The following is a 22,095-nucleotide window of genomic DNA, read 5'->3' on the forward strand; positions in this document are numbered from 1 at the left end:
TAAGTTTTAAAAAATAGTTTCCAATTAAGACCAAAAAAGAGATGCTTTCTTTATATGGAAAACTATATATATGGGAATTGACTGCAGTAAAGGATGGAAGGGGATGCTTTCCAACCCAATCTAAAATGGTATTGCGAACCCAATAATTCTAATATGTGCTCAGGCCATGATGATTGACATCAAAACCAAAATGCTCTGCAGATAGTTACCTTGAAGCCGCAAGAGCTGCATTGAATCAAACTTTTCTTCAAAGCTTCTTCTGCCCATTTTATTTTCTGGCTTGGAAATTCATAGTTTTGACTGTGTTTATTCCTAGTCTTCAGTATTGACAGCCAGGGAAGGAAACACTTGTGATCTGTGGAAGCAGGATCTTTCTTTCACCCTTGCATTTGTCCTTCCATTCATCCTTCCTTCCATCTGTCCATCCTTCTATCTGTCATTTCTCGTGTCATTCTTTCTGTCCTCTCTCTCTCCCTTGCGTCAGTCCTTCTTTCCTTCTTTCAGTCCATCCATCCATCCATCCATCTTCCCTTCCCTTCCAATATAATAATAATAATAATAACAACAACAACAACAACAACAACAACAAATTATTCAAAACGATCTTAACAGACTAGAGAGATGGGCTGAAACTAACAAAATGAAGTTCAACAGGGACAAATGCAAGATACTTCACTTCGGCAGAAAAAATGAAATGCAAAGATACAGAATGGGGGATGATGCCTGGCTCGACAGCAGTACGTGTGAAAAAGATCTTGGAGTCCTCGTGGACAACAAGTTAAATTTGAGCCTACAATGTGATGCGGCTGCTAAAAAAGCCAACGGGATTCTGGCCTGCATAAATAGGGGTATAGCATCTAGATCCAGGGAAGTCATGCTACCCCTCTCTTCTGCCTTGGTCAGACCACACCTGGAATCACACTGTGTCCAATTTTGGGCACCGCAGTTGAAGGGAGATGTTGATAAGCTGGAAAGCGTCCAGAGGAGGGCAACTAAAATGATCAAGGGTCTGGAGAACAAGCCCTATGAGGAACGGCTTAAAGAACTGGGCATGTTTAGCCTGCAGAAGAGAAGGCTGAGAGGAGACATGATAGCCATGTACAAATACGTGAAGGGAAATCATAGGGAGGAGGGAGCAAGCTTGTTTTCTGCTGCCCTGCAGACTAGGACGCGGAACAATGGCTTCAAACTACAGGAAAGGAGATTCCACCTGAACATCAGGAAGAACTTCCTCACTGTGAGAAAGGCTGTTCGGCAGTGGAACTCTCTGCCCTGGACTGTGGTGGAGGCTCCTTCTTTGGAGGCTTTTAAGCAGAGGCTGGATGGCCACCTGTCGGGGGTGCTTTGAATGGCAGGGGGTTGGACTGGATGGCCCATGAGGTCTCTTCCAACTCTACTATTCTATGATTCTATGATTCTAACAATAACAATAATAGTAATATTTATTTATTTATACCCCACCATCATCTTCCTGAAGGGACTTGGAGCAGCTCACAGAAGCACTCCAAGTGCCGCATATAGACAACAATACATAAGTATATACATAGTGACAAAGTTTAAAGCGCTGAGCTGCTGAACTTGCAGACGAAAAGGTCCCAAGTTCAAATCCCGGGAGAGGAATGAGCCCACTGTTAACCCCAGCTCCTGCCAACCTAGCAGTTTGAAAACATGCAAATGTGAGTAGATCAATAGGCACCGCTCTGACGGGAAGGTAACACTGGCGCAACTAAGGCATGGACCACCGTGGCCAAGGCAGGCTTCCCTTCCTTTCTTCCCACTGTTTGCTTCCATGCTCTCGCTTATCTGTCTTTTTTTAATGCTCCAGCTGACATTCGGAGCTGTTAATTTACTTCTCAGGATGCAATAGTTTTTATGAGAACAGAAGGTGACAACTCCTTGACTTTCCCCTTGAGATAATGTTCAGCTCTGTCCTTTGCTCTCTGAGTTTCCGGCTCAAATGTGTTGGTTTGTGATCTCTTAGCCCTCCTTCTCTGTGAAGCCTGTGTTGCTAAGTCACGGAGAGGAATTATAGGAAGGGAAAAATACAGACTTGGAAGGCACCCAGTGAAAGCGCCATCTAATCCTCTTAGCCTTGCCTTTTTCACCCCTATCAGGCCAGAGAGCTTTTTTTAGCCCCAACTATAAACAGTTCACAGTATTTAATATTTTATGTGAATATCTATATATTGCAGCTTTGTGTTTCTAAAATAGAACCATCCAAATTGATTAACATGAAAAAAGAATTTTGAGAGGAATATCTGTATTTTGGACAAGCCAAGAAAGAAAACCATCTCTAGTACTTTTAAAAGGCAATCACAAAATGAGTTTCCATTGACCTCATTCCTATTAAGTGCTACCAGTTTGTCTCTACATTCCCACTCATTTACTTTACATTTTTTAATTCACCAGGTAGAATTTAAATAGATAGAATTCCCCTGTTTTTTGAGTGTTGGGGAATTCCAGATGGGAAACAATCAGGGCCAGCTAACTTCTAACATAGGATTCCCTGGACAGGAATCAGTCAGGCTTTGAAGCCGCAAGGCTATTCAGTGCTAATTAAAGTGACCAATTGCAATATTCACACTTGCCTCAAACCTATAAGAGTTCTTTCTCCCACCCTGGAAATTCTATAGATCTATAAACCCCACTTGCCTAGTTTCCAACAGACCTCACAACCTCCGAGGATGCCTGCTATAAATGTGGGTGGAACGTCAGGAGAGAATGCTTCTGGAACATGGCCATACAGATTTGTGTCTTCTTTTTCTGCTGTTTCACCTTTTTTCTTCTTGTGTTACATGCTCTCAAGCTGGCTTTGACTTAAGGTGAGTCTATGAATGGCAGCCCTCCAAGAGACATTTATATTGACTCAAGGATTTCCTGATTGAGACAAATGCATCCGTATTCAGTCTTCCTCTTTTTTTTCCCCAATTTACCTTCCTTTCTACCAAGCTCTATTGTTTTTTCCTTGATATACGTTGATACTGACTTCGAGTAAAAGTGGAGAATTGACTTGTTCTTGGATCCCATTCCCTTTGTTTACCAAAAGTGAAATTGATAGTAAAGATGTGGTGTCCTAAATCCCAGTAATTCAGTTCCTCGCTGTATAAGTCATTGAATCAAGATTTACCAGTGTTTCAATTAATCATAGTATAAATATGTGAATCAATGGGATTTACTTGTGTTTTGGCAAATTATCACTGCCTAAGTCATTGAATCAATGATATTTACCAGTGTTTCAGTAAACTATATCAGCATAGATTATTGAATCAATGGGATTTACCCATATGTTGTATATCAGAGCTGCCTAAGTCATTGAATCAATGGGATTTTCCAATATTGTGGTAAACCAGAGCTGCCTAAGTTATTGAATCAATGGGATTTTCTAATATCGTGGTAAATCAGAGCTGTCCACATCATTGAATCAATGGTATTTACCAGTGTTTGAGTATATCATGACCAGTTGCAATCCTCCTCATGCCTTTGGGTTCAAATGGGCTCTTACTGTTCCAGGTGCGCCTAGACGCCGGAGGCAAATACTACAATGCCCACATCCAGGATGTGGGGCAAGATAACATGGTGACTGTCTTCATTGAAGAGCTGGCAGAGAAGTATGTATTTCCCTTTGGGCTTGGGAGTTAGGATTGATGATGTGCCGTCCATTAGGCCCAGAGGCTGATGGAGCGGATGTGGATTATGCCATAAATACTGGGGCTTCGCCTGGTCATAAAGTTAATTCCATGCAGAAGTGGTGAACTTGTGTTTCCAAATGCTTCCTTGGAAGTTTAGTATGCATCTGTTCATCAGCTGGCTTATTAAATTAGCTTGAATGGCCCATAAAATCCCATTCTCTGAATTAATTAATTTTTTTTGTATATATTCTCTGCTTGGTTCCATTCTCTGTCTGTTCCCTTTCTTCCATTGTAATCCTTATAGATCTGTGCTTGTCCTTTAATCCTCTTTTGGGAAAGACATTATCAATTCATTCTTTTCATCTTGAAAACAGACACGAAGAAAGCAAGACAGAGACCTATTAGAATACTTGGGTGATCTAACAGGAGCCAGTTAACTTTTTTTGTAGCATTACATTCTTAGCAAATTGGAAGCAAGACTCAAAAAAGTTTATTTGCTTGAGGCAAAGTTTATAGGTTGCATTCTTTCCTTCTTTCCCATATGCTACAGTTGACAGAGTCGATATGTCCGTGCGGGGGGTGCATCTACACTGTAGAATTAATGCAGTTTGATACCACTATCTGCCATGACTCAATGCTCTGGAATCATGGGAGTTGTAATTTTATACTCCTCATAGGGACCCATAGTTGCCAGACATTTTACCATTTTTGTTGCTCTTCTCTGCTTCTGTTTGGGTAAAGATAAAGGTTTTCCCCTGACATTAAGTCCAGTCATGTCCAACTCTGGGGGTTGGTGCTCATCTCCATTTCTAAGCCAAAGAACTGGCATTGTCTGTAGACACCTCCAAGGTCATGTGGCCGGCATGACTGCATGGAGAGCTGTTACCTTTCCACTATTGATCTACTCATATTTGCATGTTTTCAAACTGCTAGGTTGGCAAAAGCTAGAGCTGACAGCGGGTGCTCACTCCGCTCTCTGGATTCGAACCTGCGACCTTTTGGTCCGCAAGTTCAGCAGCGCAGCGTTTTAACACGCTGCGCCATTGGGGGCTCCTCTGCTTGGGTAGTTACGTCCTTTTGGAAGAACTGAACTAGAAGGCCAAAAACATGAGGCTCTTGCTAGATGAATGGCTTTGTTTGTGTTATGAGTTTTTTGAAGGATAGGACAAAAGTAATAGTGAAAATGAATAGGCAGGCATTCCAGCTTGCTGTCAAGTTCATTCTCTTTGGTGCATTATGAAGTTTTGCGAACTCATAACTAATCCTGCGATAATGGCACCCTGGCGCATAATGCTCAGCAGCTTGAAGTAGCAGAAATGACACTATTTACAACATTAGGAGCACAGCCAAGGAACAAAACAAACTCCATATGTATGATAAAAGAGTGCAGCCAGCAAGGTATTTCGCTGTCCGTTTGGAAGGATTTAGGACACAAGGTGGACCTTCAGTTATAATGGATTTTGGAGAGTTTAGATTCTGATAGCTCCATAGGATGACTGTTTGCACATAATGAAGGAATCCCATCTTTGGTTGTTCACCTTAATGAAGTGTCGTGTATAGTTTGCCTGAGCAGCTTTAAGTATGATTGCATTTAATTTAAATTCCAATGATGATATAACCCACTTTGCATTCTTACGGTTAGTAGGCTCTGGAGTTGCTCTTAAGGTTTAACTTGAGTGTTGGCCTTGCTTGAACCATAACCCTGGTGTATGTTTAGGCACCTTGTTCCACTGGTGAATTTGAAGCCTGTGACGCAAGTGACACCGGTCCCTGCATGGAATATAGTCTCAAGTCGGAAAGGAGGAGGCTACCAGAAGCTGTCAGGTGGGTTTGTCCTCTATGACATTCACTGATGAGTATATTGCATAATGGGTTTGCCCTAGTCTGGAAATAACGTTGAATTCTGTTGCTGTTGATCTCTTTTTCATACTCAAATAGGACCATGGAGCAACCTAGATATATAAAAGCATGGGTTTAGATCGCCATCATCATGGTTGTGGCTGTTGTTGTATTTATTTGTAGCACAACCACAACTTACCTGAACTTACTGTGGAAATAGGGAACCATGGCTAATAGTGAACCTCCTTTGGTAAAGACATTGTCACATTTGGATAGGTGAACTTCCTGTGGAAACTATGGATAATAGTGTAACCTGATGAAATGAATAAATTCTTCCACTCTGGAGGACCTAGAAAATTCCTAGCTAGATCTTCCAATGAGGCTGGCAGATTCTCACCGTAGTCTTGTCTGGAAAATGGAAATCTCCATAACCTTTTGGAGATTTTATGATCTTTTTAGAAGTAGTAACCTTTTTGAAAATGATGCCATAATCTCTTGGTAAAAAGCACAACCTGTTAGTCACCACCTTTTTGGGAAAATGGCATTCACCAGTATTCATGTAAGGCAACTACAGCTTTTAAACTGATGTTTTTGAACTGTTAGGGACAAAGATACGCTAATGCACAAACATATATATATTCAGTAGAGTTCTTTTAAGTTGCCCACAAACATCTACTGTTTCCCTTAACATATTTGACTTTAAATCATGCTCTCAAGAGACCAAAACAAGCAGACTTCTTTAAAAGTAGCATTGTTGGTTTACTCACAAACTTCATGTATTCAGCATAAGGTACTTTGCTGATCAATTCAGTTACAAATAGAATTTGAAGTAGTTTCTTTGTGTACGTAACACAGGGCATCTTTCTTAGAATCAACAGTCCATAATCTAAAGCATCTCTCTGTTCTAATAGAGTCTCTGTCTAGTCTGAAAGTCCAAGCATACAGTTCCTACCAAAGTCTAAACCATATACAGTATTCCTACAAAGTCTAAAAGCATACCTCTTCTACAATCTTCCAAACTGCACTGTTTCTGAAATGGAGTCTGAGTCCTGAACAAGCCCAGATCTTGTTCTAGTCTGCAGCCCATCCCACAGCATGGAGTTAAAGAAAACTGTAAACCAGTTTACATATATACAATACAGTAAGCAATCTGAATTATATACATAACAAATAACTACTGAAGGCTAGAGAAGGTTGCTACTTCCAACAGTCTAGAGATCATAGAAAATTCCTGGGATGACATGATTTGATGAAAATTATAATTCAATTCTATTTTTAATTACATTTTGAAATTTTACTATGTTTTTAGAAGTTATTAACAGCTACCCCGAGAGATGCATAAATACAAAAGGAAGTTTTTATATAAAATCAATTATAAATAGTTTCATCAACAGATGCCTCCATAAAAGAGAAATTCCCTCCTGTGCCACTTCTGAGAAGTTGGCTAGAACAACACATCTGTCCATTGTTTTTTTTTTTTTAAGGACGTTTTTCCTTAGAAGGATATCCTTCTCAAGTGCAACTATATGCAGATTTAATAAGCTAAACAAGGTTTATTTAATGTGTTATCAAAGGCTTTCATGGCCAGAATCACTAGGTTGCTGTGAGTTTTCCGGGCTGTATGGCCGTGTTCCAGAAGCATTCTCTCCTGACATTTTGCCCACAAAACGTTAGGAGAGAATGTCTATGGCAGGCATCCTCAATAAAAAGTTGACAGAAAGGAATTTGGAAAATGGGAAATAAACCATGTATGAAAATACCAGTATAATAATGATTGTAACTCACATTCAAAACATAGGCAAATCTCCCTTGCAGTTCACTCTATGTTTCTACATAAAACGTTGGAGCAATAAGGTCAGCAGAAGCCGCTTTCTTTATAACGGAAAAGTTTGCTTTCTTATAGAAGTGGATAGGTCTTGAAATCTGATTAGTGTTCATCTTGCTGAATCTGCCCATAAATTGAATATCTGAAGAGATAACGAGAGAAATGCTCAATTGGGCTCTTTGACAAGCGAACTCTCCGCTCTGTCGGCATCCTTTATGTCGCCATAAAATCATTTCCACCTTCGCAATCGCACAGCCGAGATGTGAAAGATTTCCCTCAAATTACCGTCTTGTGGATCAAATGAATTACTTTGACATCTGGCTACAAAAGAAGTGGAGGTTTTAGTTCTGATAAATGCAACCTGCATTGCTGTCATGCATTGGCAAAATGTGATTTTAATGGACTTAACTGTTCGTTAGCTTTTCCTTTAGCAAATTGGGTTTAGATGAGAGTTACTCAAAGCGGTTCATGAACTGGTGCCAGGAGTCCCTAGGACATTTTTTTTGAAAAGGAAGAAATAACTGTAGCCAGTGGGTACAGATATCATATTGTTCCTTTGCAACTTGGGGTGAAAATGTCTAGTCTATGCATCAGAAAAAAGACAAGGGCCTGAGGCTGTTAGGAATTGTGGGAGTTGAAGTCATCGGGAGAGCCGAAGTTTGCCCATGCCTGCTCTAGATGCTTCTGGTTCATCCATCCCTGTATCAAACCTTGGTGTTGGTGTTTTTGTTGTGTGAATAAGCCTAAGGGTGCACCTACAGTTTGGCACTACTTTAGCTTTCTTGGCTCAGCGCTATAGAATCATGGGAGCTGTAGTTTTGTAAGGTTTTGAGCTTTCTCTGCCAAAGAGATCTGGTCCTCATCAAACCACAATTTCCAGGAGTCCATAGCACCGAACCATTGCTGTACAACTGCATTAGTTATTTTTACTAATTCTCTTACATCTTGGAATATTGGCCACTTTTGAGTTATTTTTATAATATAGGATATTTAGCACCAGCAAATATGTATAGACTATCGTGAATCATCTTGCATCATTAATAGTTGAGCAAGTTGATTTCTTTATTTAACCCATTTGTACTCTGACTTTCTCCACCCTGGAGGGGACTCAAGACACCCCTTGAAGTCGGTGCCATGGAATTTGCAACAATATTTGGCCTCCTAAAAATAAAGCCAAGTGTTTTATCTCTTCTTTACCTCTTTTCAAATGTTTGCAGTGAATAATTTGCATTTAGCTTGGATGCAGAAATGTGGACTTAGAATCATAGAAGTGTAGAGTTGGAAGAGATATTGTGGGTCATCCAGTCCAAACCCATTCTGCCAAGAAGCAGGAAAATCACATTCAAAACAACCCCAACAGATGGTCATCCAGCCTCTGTTTAAAAGCCTCCACCACACTCTGGGGCAGAGAGTTCCACTGCTGAACAGCTCTCACTGTGAGAATGTTCTTCCTCATGTTCAGGTGGAATCTCCTTTTTTTCCTGTAGTTTGAAGTAATTGTTCCATTGCGTCCTAGTCTCCAGGGCACCAAGAAACAACCTTGTACCTGGATTTCAGTAAGGCCTTCGACAAAGTCCCTCACAACCTTCTGGCAAACATTTCAGTAAGGCCTTCGACAAAGTCCCTCACAACCTTCTGGCAAACAAACTAGTAAAATGTGGGCTAGACAAAACTACAGTTAGGTGGATCTGTAATTGGCTAAGCGAACGAACCCAAGGGGTGCTCACCAATGCGTCGTCTTCATCTTGGAAAGAAGTCATGAGTGGAGTGCCGCAGGGTTCTGTCCTGGTCCCGGTTCTGTTCAACATCTTTATTAACAACTTAGACGAAGGGTCAGAAGGCACGATCATCAAGTTTGCAGATGACACCAAACTGGGAGGGATAGCTAACACTCCAGAAGACAGGAGCAGAATTCAAAACAATCTTGACAGACTAGAGAGATGGGCCGAAACTAACAAAATGAAGTTCAACAGGGACAAATGCAAGATACTTCACTTCGGCAGAAAAAATGGAATGCAAAGATACAGAATGGGGGACACCTGGCTAGACAGCAGTACATGTGAAAAAGATCTTGGAGTCCTCGTGGACAACAAGTTAAACATGAGCCAGCAATGTGATGCGGCTGCTAAGAAAGCCAATGGGATTCTGGCCTGCATCAATAGGGGAATAGCGTCTAGATCCAGGGAAGTCCTGCTCCCCTCTATTCTGCCTTGGTCAGACCACACCTGGAATCACACTGTGTCCAATTCTGGGCACCGCAGTTGAAGGGAGATGTTGACAAGCTGGAAAGCGTCCAGAGGAGGGCAACTAAAATGATTAAGGGTCTGGAGAACAAAGCCCTATGAGGAGTGGCTTAAAGAGCTTGGCATGTTTAGCCTGCAGAAGAGAAGGCTGAGAGGAGACATGATAGCCATGTACAAATACGTGAAGGGAAGTCATAGGGAGGAGGGAGCAAGCTTGTTTTCTGCTGCCCTGCAGACTAGGACGCGGAACAATGGCTTCAAACTACAGGAAAGGAGATTCCACCTGAACATCAGGAAGAACTTCCTCACTGTGAGAAAGGCTGTTCGGCAGTGGAACTCTCTGCCTTAGATTGTGGTGGAGGCTCCTTCTTTGGAGGCTTTTAAACAGAGGCTGGATGGCCATCTGTCGGGGGTGCTATGAATGCGATTTTCTGCTTCTTGGCAGGGGGTTGGACTGGATGGCCCATGAGGTCTCTTCCAACTCTACTATTCTATGATTCTATGATTGTTCCCTTCTCCCTATTATTTCCCCTCACATCTTGATCCATGGCCCTCAACATGTCTCCTCTCAACCTTCTCTTCTGCAGGCTAAACATACCCAGCTCTGTAAGCCACTCCTCATAGGGGTTGTTCCCCAGACTCTTGATCATTTTAGTCACCCTCCTCTGGATGAACTGGCAACCCTAATTTCTTGAATAGATTATCTCATTATTATAATAACCAATGAACTAAAACTGTAATTTCAGGCCCTTAAGACATTTATCAGTGGCATCAATATGTAGAGTCTGTCTTTTTGGAAGAAAATGCTAAGAACCTGCATGTATGTCATCCCAATATGGCAGTGTAGGCAATATCCATGGAAAATAAAATTGGAACCGAAATGCAGAGATAACTCACACTATGTGTAGAAGATAGAGATATTCATCATTATTAAAATGTTAATGGATTGTATTAATATTCATGCTCTCGTTCCTTCCAACCTTTGTTAATTGTAATAAATGCAGAAATGGATCCCCATAATCCAAGGATTTAAACAGTTTTGCTGGCAGAAAGTCCAAACTAAGAGCTGTATTGGCCTGCAAAGAGCTAACAAGGCATTTTAAACCCTCCCTCTTTAAGTTAATTGTTCCCAGTAAAAAAATTAAAGCCCTGGAGAAATGAGCAAAGGAATGGAAGAGATTTATCTCTATTCCAGGATGTCCTGAGATGATCGTCCATTACATCTCTGATTGGGAACCAGATATCTTACCTTATGTGTTGAACTACAGGAGCCACATTTTGCCTCTTTGAACCCTCTGTGGGCTTAACCTACATGAAGGTCACCCCAGGCTTCCATTTTTGCCATATTTAAGGATATCTTCGGTCTTTGGTCTTCTGGAGAAATGGGTGGATCCAATTGTCACCATTTGTGGCATGTTTTGGGTCATTTGCAGGCAGCAAAAGTTAAAAAAATAAGTTCTGATGGCCTTTCAGAGGCTTGGAGGTTGCAGAAATTGGTGCTCCACTGCCCATGATGTAAACAATTGGAAAAGTCACAAATTAATGATGGACCCAATGTCGTTGCATGCTCCCTCTGTGCCCCACGGTTTCCGTTTTCCTTTCCAGATATGGACATAAAATCACGGAAGAAGCTCTTCAAGAAAGTCAGAGGAAAGGAGGTCTACATGACGGTGGCCTACAGCCGAGGGCACGCCGTCCTCCCTCCGCGGCTCCAGCATGGTCTTTCGTCGGGACGGTCCTCTCCCGTCCATTGTTCTCAAAGCGGAGGCCATATAAGCCCTTATGAACATTACCAACCTCCAAATTGCCAGCGCTCTGGCAGGGGATATGGGATGTCCAGGTAAGACGCCTAGTCGTCCATCCGATGCAGTCCCTCTTTTAGTGCCAGATTGGTAATTCGTTGCTACGAATTCCTCACCTTGCTAATTTCATAGATGAGCTGATACAATTTCTATTCCATGGAAAAGTTTTCAATAATGGTCATAAACTATGCAGCCAGGAATAAATAGTTTTGTGTTGCTTTGCATGCAGTATATTCACCCAATTGTGAGTTTCGATATTTTGATATTCTAGCAAGTCTTTTTCTTGCAGAAAACGAGTTTGTGTTCATCTCTCTATCTCTTTATCACCCCACCTTTGAAACTTAGGGGATCTGCCCGGTTTATAAACAGGAACAACATAGTAGGTCCGGAAATAGCTTTCTATCCTACAGCAGGAAAGAGATGCTATCAGAGCTACGACAACTTCTCATATAGGTCACGGTAAGTCTGTGTGAAATATTTCAAAGAAAATAAAGCAAGGGATCTGTGTTGCTCATTCTGTAAGCCTGAAAGACAGGGATGGAAATAATACTTTTGAAGTGTTGAAAACATGGTTCTTTAATGACTTATCAATGGTTCTCAACCTATGGTTTCCCAGGTGTTTTGGTCTACAACTCCCAGCCAGTTTACCAGCTGTTAGGATTTCTGGGAGTTGAAGGCCAAAACATGTGAGGACCCCAGGTTGAGAACCTCTGACATAGATGAAGGGTTAGAAGGCATGATCATCAAGTTTGCAGATGACACTAAATTGGGAGGGATAGCCAATCCTCCAGAAGACAGCAGCAGAATTTCAAGGACTGGGTTCTTTTCTTCCTAAGCATCCCCGTCTTAGGCAATGTATATTCCCGCTGGTTTCTTTTAACGTCTTTCCTTGTCCTGCTTGAAAGCTCATATAGCCGTAGTCGCCGCCAGATGCAGTGCGTCAACAAGGAGTGCCAGTACGGATTTTCACCAGAGAACGGTGAGGAACCTCAAGGTCTGGAAGAAACCATCACTTTCTATGAAATAGAAGAAGGGGATGACACAACCTTTCCTGCATTGCCCGTAAGTCACTGAATGGGAGGTAGTTGTATAGGAAAGTGGCAAGGTCTGCCACTGAAGGGTATTATGAACAGAGGGAATGATTTGTCAGCTCATTGTGTGTGTGTGTCAGTGCTTTTAGATCTAAATACCCCAAAGTTGCAAGATCTTGGAAGCTCAGCAGAGTCAGTCCTGATGGGTACTTACATGGGAGACTACCAACAAGTACCAAATGCAGTAGGTTCTGTTTCAGAAGATTAACTTGACAAAACCACCTCTTGAATCTTCCTTGTATTAGGAAATCCTATGAAATGTGTGCGGTCTCCATAAGTCAAGGCAGACTTGACTTGTTGACATATGGGGACCCCAGAGATTTCATAGGGTTTTCTTAGGCAAGCATTCTCAGATGTATGCCCTGACTTACAGCAATCCCATGAATGGCAACTACAAAATCCATGGGGTCACCATATGTCAACAAGTCCTCTAAAATATGCCCTACATCCCATAGTATTTGTTGGTGGTCTCCCATACAGGGCTGATCAGATAGGATCTGGTGGGTAAAGGTAAAGGTTTTCCCCTGACATTAAGTCTAGTCGTGACCGACTCTGGGGGTTGGTGCTCATCTCCATTTCTAAGCCGAAGAGCCGGCGTTGTCCGTAGACACCTCCAAGGTCATGTGGCCACTGGCATGACTGCATGGAGTGCCGTTACCTTCCCGCTGGAGCAGTACCTATTGATCTACTCACATTTACATGTTTTTGAACTGCTAGGATCTGGTTCTGTTAGAATATTTCAGCTCTTTCATGTTTATGCCAACTAAAACACGAGTTGGGATCCCATCCACTTAGTAGGGTTCTCACAATTGCTTTATTGCACTACTTTAGAAGGTACTGTATCCAAAAGAGTGCACCATTGGAACAGTCTCCTCCACCATTCATACGGTTGCCTGCTTATTTTGCTCTTTGTCCATTTAACAGCCATGTATGGATGTTATTGAGACTGACCTTGTCCTTCAATCATCTTACAAAGATGATACAATTGATACTTTTCTCCCCCACTTTTTCTCCATAAATAAATGTCTGTCCATAAAGACTTGACTCCCAAGAATTCATAAAAACCTATGCTAGAAATATCTTTTTGACAGTTAGCCTCAAAGATACTGCAAGATTCCTATGTACCCTTTTATGCTGAAACAAACTGAATGTATCCATGTCTTCCAATGCCCTATGAATACATGCTTTGTAAGGGAGGCAAATGGAAGGAGTCATATTTTTAAAAAGAACTGCATTTATGAATTACAGTGCAGATCAGATTAGTATAGAAAGGATACAGCTGAGAGAAATTGGCTACACGGTGTCTCGCATCATGAAGCGGCATAGTCAGTTCATCCTTATTCAGTGTGAAATATTATTACACTTGGAAGCAAACAAGTTGCAGAGAGCTAGGCCATTTGCATAAGTCCAGTGTGGAGAAAAAGCTGAATTTGCAGAAGTGAGTCATAATTTCAGTGCATTAGAGTTTAGATTCCAAAGTTGTTATTAGTAGATTGGAGTGGTTTTGTGTTGCAGTGATTCAATGTCATTATTCAAAGTGGTTAAGCATATGCATAAGAGGAGAAAAGCGGTTGTTAAATTGACATTCATCAAAGCCATAAACAGGTTCTGAGCTCTTCTTTTTTTTTTTTTTACAACAGTGAGTTCACATGAATTTATATGTGAAATAAAAAAAGAGCTCTCACCTGTGTTCCTGTTACACACCAGACCATGGTTGCTTTTTCCTGGTGAAAACTGGGTCTGAGGGTGCATCTAAACTGCAGAATTAAAGCAGTCGGATACCATTTTAATCACAATGGCTCAATACTATGGAATCCTGAGAGTTGTAGTTGTAAAAGGTCGTGCAGCTTCTTCTTGCGCCAAACTACAACTCCCAGGATTCCATAACACTGAGTCAAAGCAGATAAACAAGGGTCAAACTGCATTAATTTTGTGGAGTGGCTGCCCTCGTATTTGCTGTTTCTAAGGCCCATATACCTCGTCTCCTTCAGGTTAGAATGGGGAAAGGAATGCTCTAATGTAAATTGCATGGATTTCCAGTGACACCTGCCATCTTGTTCCCCAGAACCAGGGCAATCCAGCTCCAATCGTCCCTGCTTCGACCGGATTTTGGGTCACCAGAAGAGCCCCGAGTCCCATTCCACCAAACAAACAGGGTCTCAATTCCTCCGAGGAAGAAGTCGAGGAACCAAGTGACAACGGTGAGCACGAAATCTCAAAGAGAACCACTCAGATGTAGACTGTTCCCCAGTTGATGAAGTATGTGCATTCATGCAACATAAAAGGTGAGAGCTGGAAAGAATAGGGATAGGTTTGCAAATCACAAAAGAGAAGTGCAGTTCAGTCAGTGTGTTCGGCAATGCCCAAGTCTACAAACGGAAACAGTCATTTTTAAACCTCTTCTAGTAGTCTTTCCCTGTTGTCTCTGAAGTAATGTGCTTTTCCTCTTCCATTCAGGGGAGTACCATGAAGATTATCTCTATGGCCCTTCAGGTCAGTACTTTAGCATCATTCCCAACATACCTACATATGGTAAAGGTAAATGTTTCCCCTGATATTAAATCCAGTCGTGTCCGACTCTGGGGGTTGGTGCTCATCTCCATTTCCAAGCCGAAGAGCCGGCATTGTATGTAGACACCTCGTTGGTTATATGGCATGACTGCATGGAGTACCGTTCCCTTCCTGCAGAAGCAGTACCTATTGATCTAATCACATTTGCATGTGTTCAAATTGCTAGGTTGGTAGAAGCTGGGGCTAATAGCAGGAGCTCATTCTGCTCCCCGGATTCAAACTGCCAACCTTTTAGTCGGCAAATTCAGTAACTCAGCGGTTTTATCTGCTATGCTACCGGTGGCTGCTTATACCTGAATAAGGGAACCTTAAATTGTGTATTCTTGCCTAGGATAATATATAGCGCTGGCCTGTTTCAGTTTTCTTTTTGCGCCTGTCTTTCAGATCCAGACTGTGAAGCTCCAGCTGTGTTTAGTGCCGCTGAATCTACGGCAAACTTGGTAAGCTTTACTCAAGATCTGTGAAAGTAACCTTTTCTGAAGTGTGTTAGCATTCAAACAAGCAGGACATGGAAGGAGCATTTTTATTTGGATCCAATATAATATGTGGTGTTTGCCTGGCCTTCTCTGAATTTTTCGGAGGTTTAAGCAAACTTGCTTAAGCCTCGTTCTGGTAAGGGTGGCCAGTGGCCAAGTTTCATTTCCTGCTTTTAAAATGTGGAAATGGATGGAGATTATCCATTTGGGTGCAATTCAGCCTCTGGTTTGGATAGATCCGTTTAATACTTTATGCTTTAAGTTTATGCTGTGTCCGGGGTAACTTTATGGAGTTGACCCTCATCGATATGTTCTGAGATATTCACACCCAATAATGCTTTTTAATTTTTGTTCTTTATCAATGGCTCTGTCTAGTCTTTGCAAGATGGGAGAACAAGTACTCTATCTTCTCAGGAAGGTGTCGCTTCATACAGTTACTCTCAGAAGGTACTTTGTTAAGTGGAATGGGCATTATTGTAAATTTTGCTCTAGCACGCAAGAACCAACACTTTCACCGTATTTTTCTCTTTGTTGCAAAAAAGGCACAGGGCCCCCATAATAATAATACAGTGGGTTGTTGTGCATTTTCCGGGCTGAATGACCATGTTTCAAAAGCATTCTCTCCTGACGTTTCACCCACATCTATGGCAGGCATCCTTAGAGGTTGTGAGGTCTGTTGGAAAGCTAAGCAAGGGAAGTTTATATATCTGTGGAAGATCCAGGGTGAGAAAAAGAACTCTTGTCTGTTGGAGACCAACAGACAAGTTATTCTTTTCAATAGCATAGTTTTAAAGAGGTGACAACGGCTGTTTTAAGTACTGTGAGTTTAGCATTGTAAGTATTGCAGTATTTGTACAAAGGGAAGATTTGAAGATACTCATATGAGAACTCTTTAAGACCTTCGGATGCATCTGCATTGTAGTATTAATGCAGTTCACCCCTGGTGGCACAGTGGATTAAACCCTTTTGCTGGCAGGACTGCTGACCGAAAAGCCAATGGTTCGAATCCGGGGGGTGGGGTAAGCTCCTGTCTGTCAACTCTAGCTCCCCATGCGAGGACATGAGAGATGCCTATCACAGGATAGTAAAACATCAAACATCTGGGCGTCTCCTGGATAACGTCCTTGCAGATAGCCAATTCTCTCACACTAGAAACAACTTGCAGTTTCTCAAGTCATTCCTGGCACACAAAAAACCCCACTTTAACTAGGCGCAAGGTGGCACAATGGGTTAAACTCTTGTGCTGGCTGGACTGCTGACCTGAAGGTTGCCAGTTCGAATCCACAAGATAGGATGAGGTCCCATCTGTTGGATCTAGCTTGCAGGGACATGAGAGACGCCTTCCAGCAGCATGGTAACACATCCGGGCGTCCCCTGGGCAACGTCTCTGTAGATGGCCAATTCTCTCAGAAGCAACTTGCAGTATCTTCTTAAGTTGCTTCTGACACAATTAAAAAAAAACTTCAACTACCATGGCTGAATACTATGAAATCCTGAGAGAGGTAGTTGAGCAAGGCACCAGCGCTCTTTGGCAGAGGGCTAAATTTCTCGTAAAACTACAATTCTCATCTTTTGGCAACCAAAGCAAATGTGCTGAATGTCCTTCATAGCCCTTCTTTTCTGTGCCCACTTTTTTGTAGGTCCTGGTGAATTCGGGGGTCATTTCTTCCTCCTCCTCATGCGCCAATCCCACTCCAGCTTCCGGCTTCTCCTCCAGTGCGCCTGCTCAAGTCAACGCCTCTGCATCGGCCCCTCAAAATGCCGTGCCACCCATCATCGTATCCCCTTCTGTGGGAAGGCCAGGTGGAGTACGGGTGTCTTTATGACCAGTCTAGGGAGGACTCCTCATAGAGGAAGCCAGTGTGTTTCTTGTACATCCATCACATGAAAAAAATAACTATATATCATGAACCAATTTCGGACTAAAGGATTTGAAAGCTTCCTCCAGAGAGAGGCAGGGAAAGCTGGAGGGATTTCTGTTCCGGTTTGGTTCTTTGCTTTCTCTCTCTCTCTCCTTTTCTGCATAACTTATTTCTCTGACTTGGCTGCTGACTGTCTCTTGGGGTTAGGAGTGGGAGGACCAAACTCCAGAGACAGAGTGTGCTTTTTTCTCATCAGTAATTTTTAATTATTGCTAAGAATCGTCAATTGAAGTGAAGGAGACGAATTAAAATCAGTAACCATATCATTTCTAATACGTATCATTATTTTTAGAGATCCTTAAACATCAGAAGGGGAAAAGATTTCTTAGGATTTCATATCACTGTTTGGAATACTGAGCCTCTCCAGTGATATTCGAAATCCAGGGGTGCATCTACACTGTGGAATTATTGCAGTTTGACTCCTTACTTACTTAGGCGATTCCTCGTTGTCTGAGTATTTATTTATTATTTATTTACAGCATTTATATTCCGCCCTTCTCACCCCGAAGGGGACTCAAGGCGGATCACGTTACACATATAGGCAAACCATTCAATGCCTTTTAACATAGAACAAAGACAAACAAACATAGGCTTCGAGCCGGGCCTCGAACTCATGACCTCCTGGTCAGAGTGATTCATTGCAGTGATTGATTGCAGCTGCTCTCCAGCCTGCGCCACAGCCCGAGCCCGAGTATGATGGTGTCTTGGCGGTGGAGATGTAGGTGACTGTGGAGCCCCCGGTGACACAGCGGATTAGACAACTGAGCTGATAAACTTGCTGACTGAAAGGTTGGTGGTTTGATTCCAGGGAGCAGAGTGAGCTGCTGTTAGCCCCAGCTTCTGCCAACCTAGCAGTTCTAAAAAAATGCAAATGTGAGTAGATCAATAGGTACCGTTTCTGCAGGAAGGTAATGGTGCTCTATGCAGACATGTTGGCCACATGACTTAGGAGGTGTCTATGAGCAACGCTGGCTCTTCAGCTTAGAAATGGAGATGAGCACCAACCCACAGAGTCGGATATGACTAGACTTAACGTCAGGGGAAACCTTTACTTTTACCTAGTGGAGACCTATTCTTGACGCACATGTTCTTCCATAGTGAGGGCATCGGTTTCCAGGTGGAAGGCGGTCCTGTTCAGGGTTGGCTTGATGCACCTTCCTCTTGTCAAATTTTTCCCTTTCATTCTCCATTTGTGCCTCTTCAAATTCCACAGCACTGCTGGTCACAGCTGACCTCCAGCTAGAGCAATCAAGAGCCAGGGCTTCCCAGTTCTCCGTGTCTATGCCACAGTTTTTAAGGTTGGCTTTAAGCCCATCTTTACATTCCTTTTCCTGTCCACCAACATTCAGTTTCCCATTCTTGAGTTAGGAGTAGAGTAACTGCTTTGGGAAATGGTGATCAGGCATTTGGACAACGTGGCCAGTCTAGCAGAGTTGATGGAGCATCACTTCAGTGCTGGTGGTCTTTACTTCCTCCAGCATGCTGACATTTCTCCGCCTGTCTTCCCAAGAGATTTGCAGGATTTGTCGGATGCGACACTGATGGAATAGTTCCTGGAGTTGGGTTGGGAAGATAATAGCTTTATAATTTAGACACCCCTCAAACTACCATGGAATCCTAGGAGTTGTAGTTTTACAAGGTCTTTAGCTTTTCTTGCCAAAGAGTGTGGGGACCTCACCAAACTACAGCTCCATGATTCCACAGCATTGGACCAGGGCAGTTCAAGTGGTGTCAAACTACATACAACAACCCTGTGATCCCAGCCATGAAAGCTTTCGACAATACATTAATTCTGCAGTGTAGATACACCCCAGGCTTCTGTTATTGCATCAGTAGATGGGAATGTAAGTAACAGAAGGAGACAAAGAAAGAGAAGATGAAGTTAAATTATCTGAATGTCAAGCATAGAGCCTGGAAAAGTTCTCTGTTAAGTCTACAGTTCTGAGAATCCACTCTGACTCTTTCTATTGTGGAAAATGTGGTCGAAAAATAATGTTTCCAAACTCCGGGTTCCACTGGGTAAGGAACTGGATTGTAAAGTTAACATTATTGCAGACATAAAAAACCATCCAATCACATCTCTTTATGGCATTCTTGCATGTCTGTCTGTCTGTCTGTCTCTCTGCCAGCTGCCCAGTCCTTAATGTCTCATGGATGACAAGTTTTCCAAGGACAGGAAAGCATTTGCCAAACGATGGACAGAACAAGTGAAACTTAAGTCACATGCTTCCTATTTGCAACCTTTAGAAATAAAAGGGAAGAACAGAAGTAATTGTCCCAGACCTCCACAAATTCCTCACAGCTTGAGTCCATGTGTGAAGAAGTGTTAAATACATGGAGGAAGAACAGTTGGAGAAAATTGTGCAACTGTCCCCTCTGGTTTCCTCTGATGATAAAAAGCATCTTGCCACCACAGCTTAAAAGGCTTAGCAAGTTTTGTTTCGGCGTAAGCTTTTGTGGGCATAGAAACTCTTGCCAAAGGAAACTTAAGTCTTTAAGGCGACACAAGGCTATTTTGCAAAAGATGAACCTGCTTGACAACACTATTCCCCCCACCACCACCCCAATTTAGCTGTAGTTGGTTATTGGTTAGCTCTTATGAATTATAGTCTGTGTACTTTGACTCATTTGTTAAAAAGGAAACTGTAGTCAAGAAACCAGAAGAAGACTCTTGAGTCTTCTGGGTGCATCTACATTGTTAAATTAATGCATTTTCAGTTCGACACCACTTGAACTGCCATGGCTCAAGGCTATATAATGGGATCCTGGGAGTTGTGGTTTGCAGAGGCATCAGCGCTCTTTAGCAAGGAAAGCTAAAGACCTTGTGAAACTGCAACTCCACATTGAGCTGTGGCAATTGAAGTGATGTCAAACTGTATTCTACAGTGTAAATACACCCTAAGACTTGGAGGTAAAGTAAAGGTAAAGGTTTTCCCCTGACATTAAGTCCAGTCAGGTCCTACTCTGAGGGTTGGTGTCATCAAAGCCAAAGAGACAGTGTTGTCCATAGACACCTCCAAGTTCATGTGGATGACATGAATGCATGGAGCGCTGTTACCTTCCCGCCGGAATGGTACCTATTGATCTACTCACATTTGCATGTTTTCGAACTGCTAGGTTGGCAGAAGCTGGAGCTAACAGCGGGTGCTCACTCCACTCCCTGGGTTTGAACTTGCGACCTTTCAGTCCACAAGTTAAACAGCTCAGCGGTTTAACACATTGCTCCACTGGTGCTGTAATGGAACTAGATGTACTATTTCGGTACTCAGAAATCTGCCTTTAAGGGTTTATTTACATTGTACAATTCATGCAGTTCGACACCACTGTAGTTACAATGGTTCAGTGCTATGGAGTCATGGGAGCTGTAGATTTATAAGGTCTTTAGCCCTCTCTACAAGGATTGCAGTGTATTGAGCAAGAACAGTAAACGTGGAATCAAGCTGCATTCATTCTACAGTGTAGATTAGGTATAGGCAAACTTTGATCCTCCAGGTGCTTTGGACTTCAACTCCCACAATTCCTAACAACCTACTGGCTGTTAGGAATTGTGGGAGTTGAAGTCCAAAACACCTGGAGGGCCGAAGTTTGCCCATGCCTGGTCAAAGTTCAGGTTTGTTTGGCTCTCACACCCATTGCCGAATTGTAGGATCTGTTTTATGGACTTCAGTATGTTATAATCGGATTTTTCCTTTGTTAAACCAGTGGTGATTCCTTCGGCGCCTTATCCCTACCAGTCTCCGGTGCCAAACAGCGATGTGGGGGAAAACGGGAGCGTGACCCCACCATATTCCTGTGACCCAAATGGCAGTGACCTTCCCAGGGGTAAGAAACCCATTGAGGAATAACATTATGTGAATAACAATGTTTCTAGAAAGGCGTGGTATAGTAAGTCTGGAATTCTGATACAAAATAACTTGACTCATTTAAATTAATGTTCAACTTGGAGCTCAGCCTTCTTCAGGTCTTGCATTACCTGGTTTTACTTGACTCAGTAGAGTCATGTAGACCTCACTTTCCTGGATTTGATCATTTGTGGGTTTGATTAATATGTCTTCCTCAGAATCTCTACTTCCTCCGGCAGAACTCCATACTAAACTTCCAACAGATGTTGACCATAGAGTTGCAGTGGAGGATCTAGAGATTCCTAAGAGAACACTTCACTAGGAATCTGCAGGTCCTCCATTTCAATTCCTCAGTCAACGCCTGACAGAGGTTGACCATAGGGTTGCAATGGAAGATGTAGAGCAGTGGTTCCCAGCCTGTGGGTCCCCAGGTGTTTTGGCCTACAACTGCCAGAAATCCCAGCAAGTTAGGATTTATAGGAGTTGAAGGCCAAAACATCTGTAGACCCACAGGTTGAGAACCACTGACATAGGCTGTGTGGCCTAGAGATTCCTAGGGAGAAGACTTCTTTAGAAATCTGTAGGTCCTGAAGTGCAATTTTGTGGTCAAGGTCCAACAGAAGGTGTCCATAGGGTTTGTACTGAAGGACCTAGAGATTGCTATAGAGCAGAGTTTCTCAAACGGTGCTTCTCCAGATGTTTTGAACTTCAGCTCTCACAATTCCTAACAGCTGGTTAACTGGTTGGGATTTCTGGGAGCTGAAGTCCAAAACACCTTGAGGAGTATAGTTTGAGAAACACTGCTCTAGAGAACACTTATCTGGGGATCTATAGGTCCCCCTTGTAATTCTGTGG

The 22,095-nt window shown here is 42.5% G+C and overlaps 1 protein-coding gene across 1 annotated transcript in view; it reads left to right on the forward strand.

The window, feature by feature from the left end:
- alg13 (ALG13 UDP-N-acetylglucosaminyltransferase subunit) overlaps positions 1 to 22,095 on the forward strand; it is a 52,678-nt gene that overhangs the window by 23,097 nt on the left and 7,486 nt on the right. The window contains exons 15-25 of the mRNA XM_062964014.1: positions 3,511 to 3,608; positions 5,347 to 5,453; positions 11,142 to 11,376; positions 11,684 to 11,797; positions 12,244 to 12,400; positions 14,495 to 14,630; positions 14,887 to 14,922; positions 15,385 to 15,440; positions 15,852 to 15,923; positions 17,117 to 17,279; positions 21,101 to 21,220. Coding sequence (XP_062820084.1) covers positions 3,511 to 3,608; positions 5,347 to 5,453; positions 11,142 to 11,376; positions 11,684 to 11,797; positions 12,244 to 12,400; positions 14,495 to 14,630; positions 14,887 to 14,922; positions 15,385 to 15,440; positions 15,852 to 15,923; positions 17,117 to 17,279; positions 21,101 to 21,220 — 1,294 coding nt within the window. The remainder of the gene's footprint in view (positions 1 to 3,510; positions 3,609 to 5,346; positions 5,454 to 11,141; positions 11,377 to 11,683; positions 11,798 to 12,243; positions 12,401 to 14,494; positions 14,631 to 14,886; positions 14,923 to 15,384; positions 15,441 to 15,851; positions 15,924 to 17,116; positions 17,280 to 21,100; positions 21,221 to 22,095) is intronic.

The sequence above is a fragment of the Anolis carolinensis genome, unplaced genomic scaffold (assembly GCF_035594765.1).
Source record: "Anolis carolinensis isolate JA03-04 unplaced genomic scaffold, rAnoCar3.1.pri scaffold_12, whole genome shotgun sequence".
In the NCBI taxonomy this organism is placed as follows: Eukaryota; Metazoa; Chordata; class Lepidosauria; order Squamata; family Dactyloidae; genus Anolis; species Anolis carolinensis.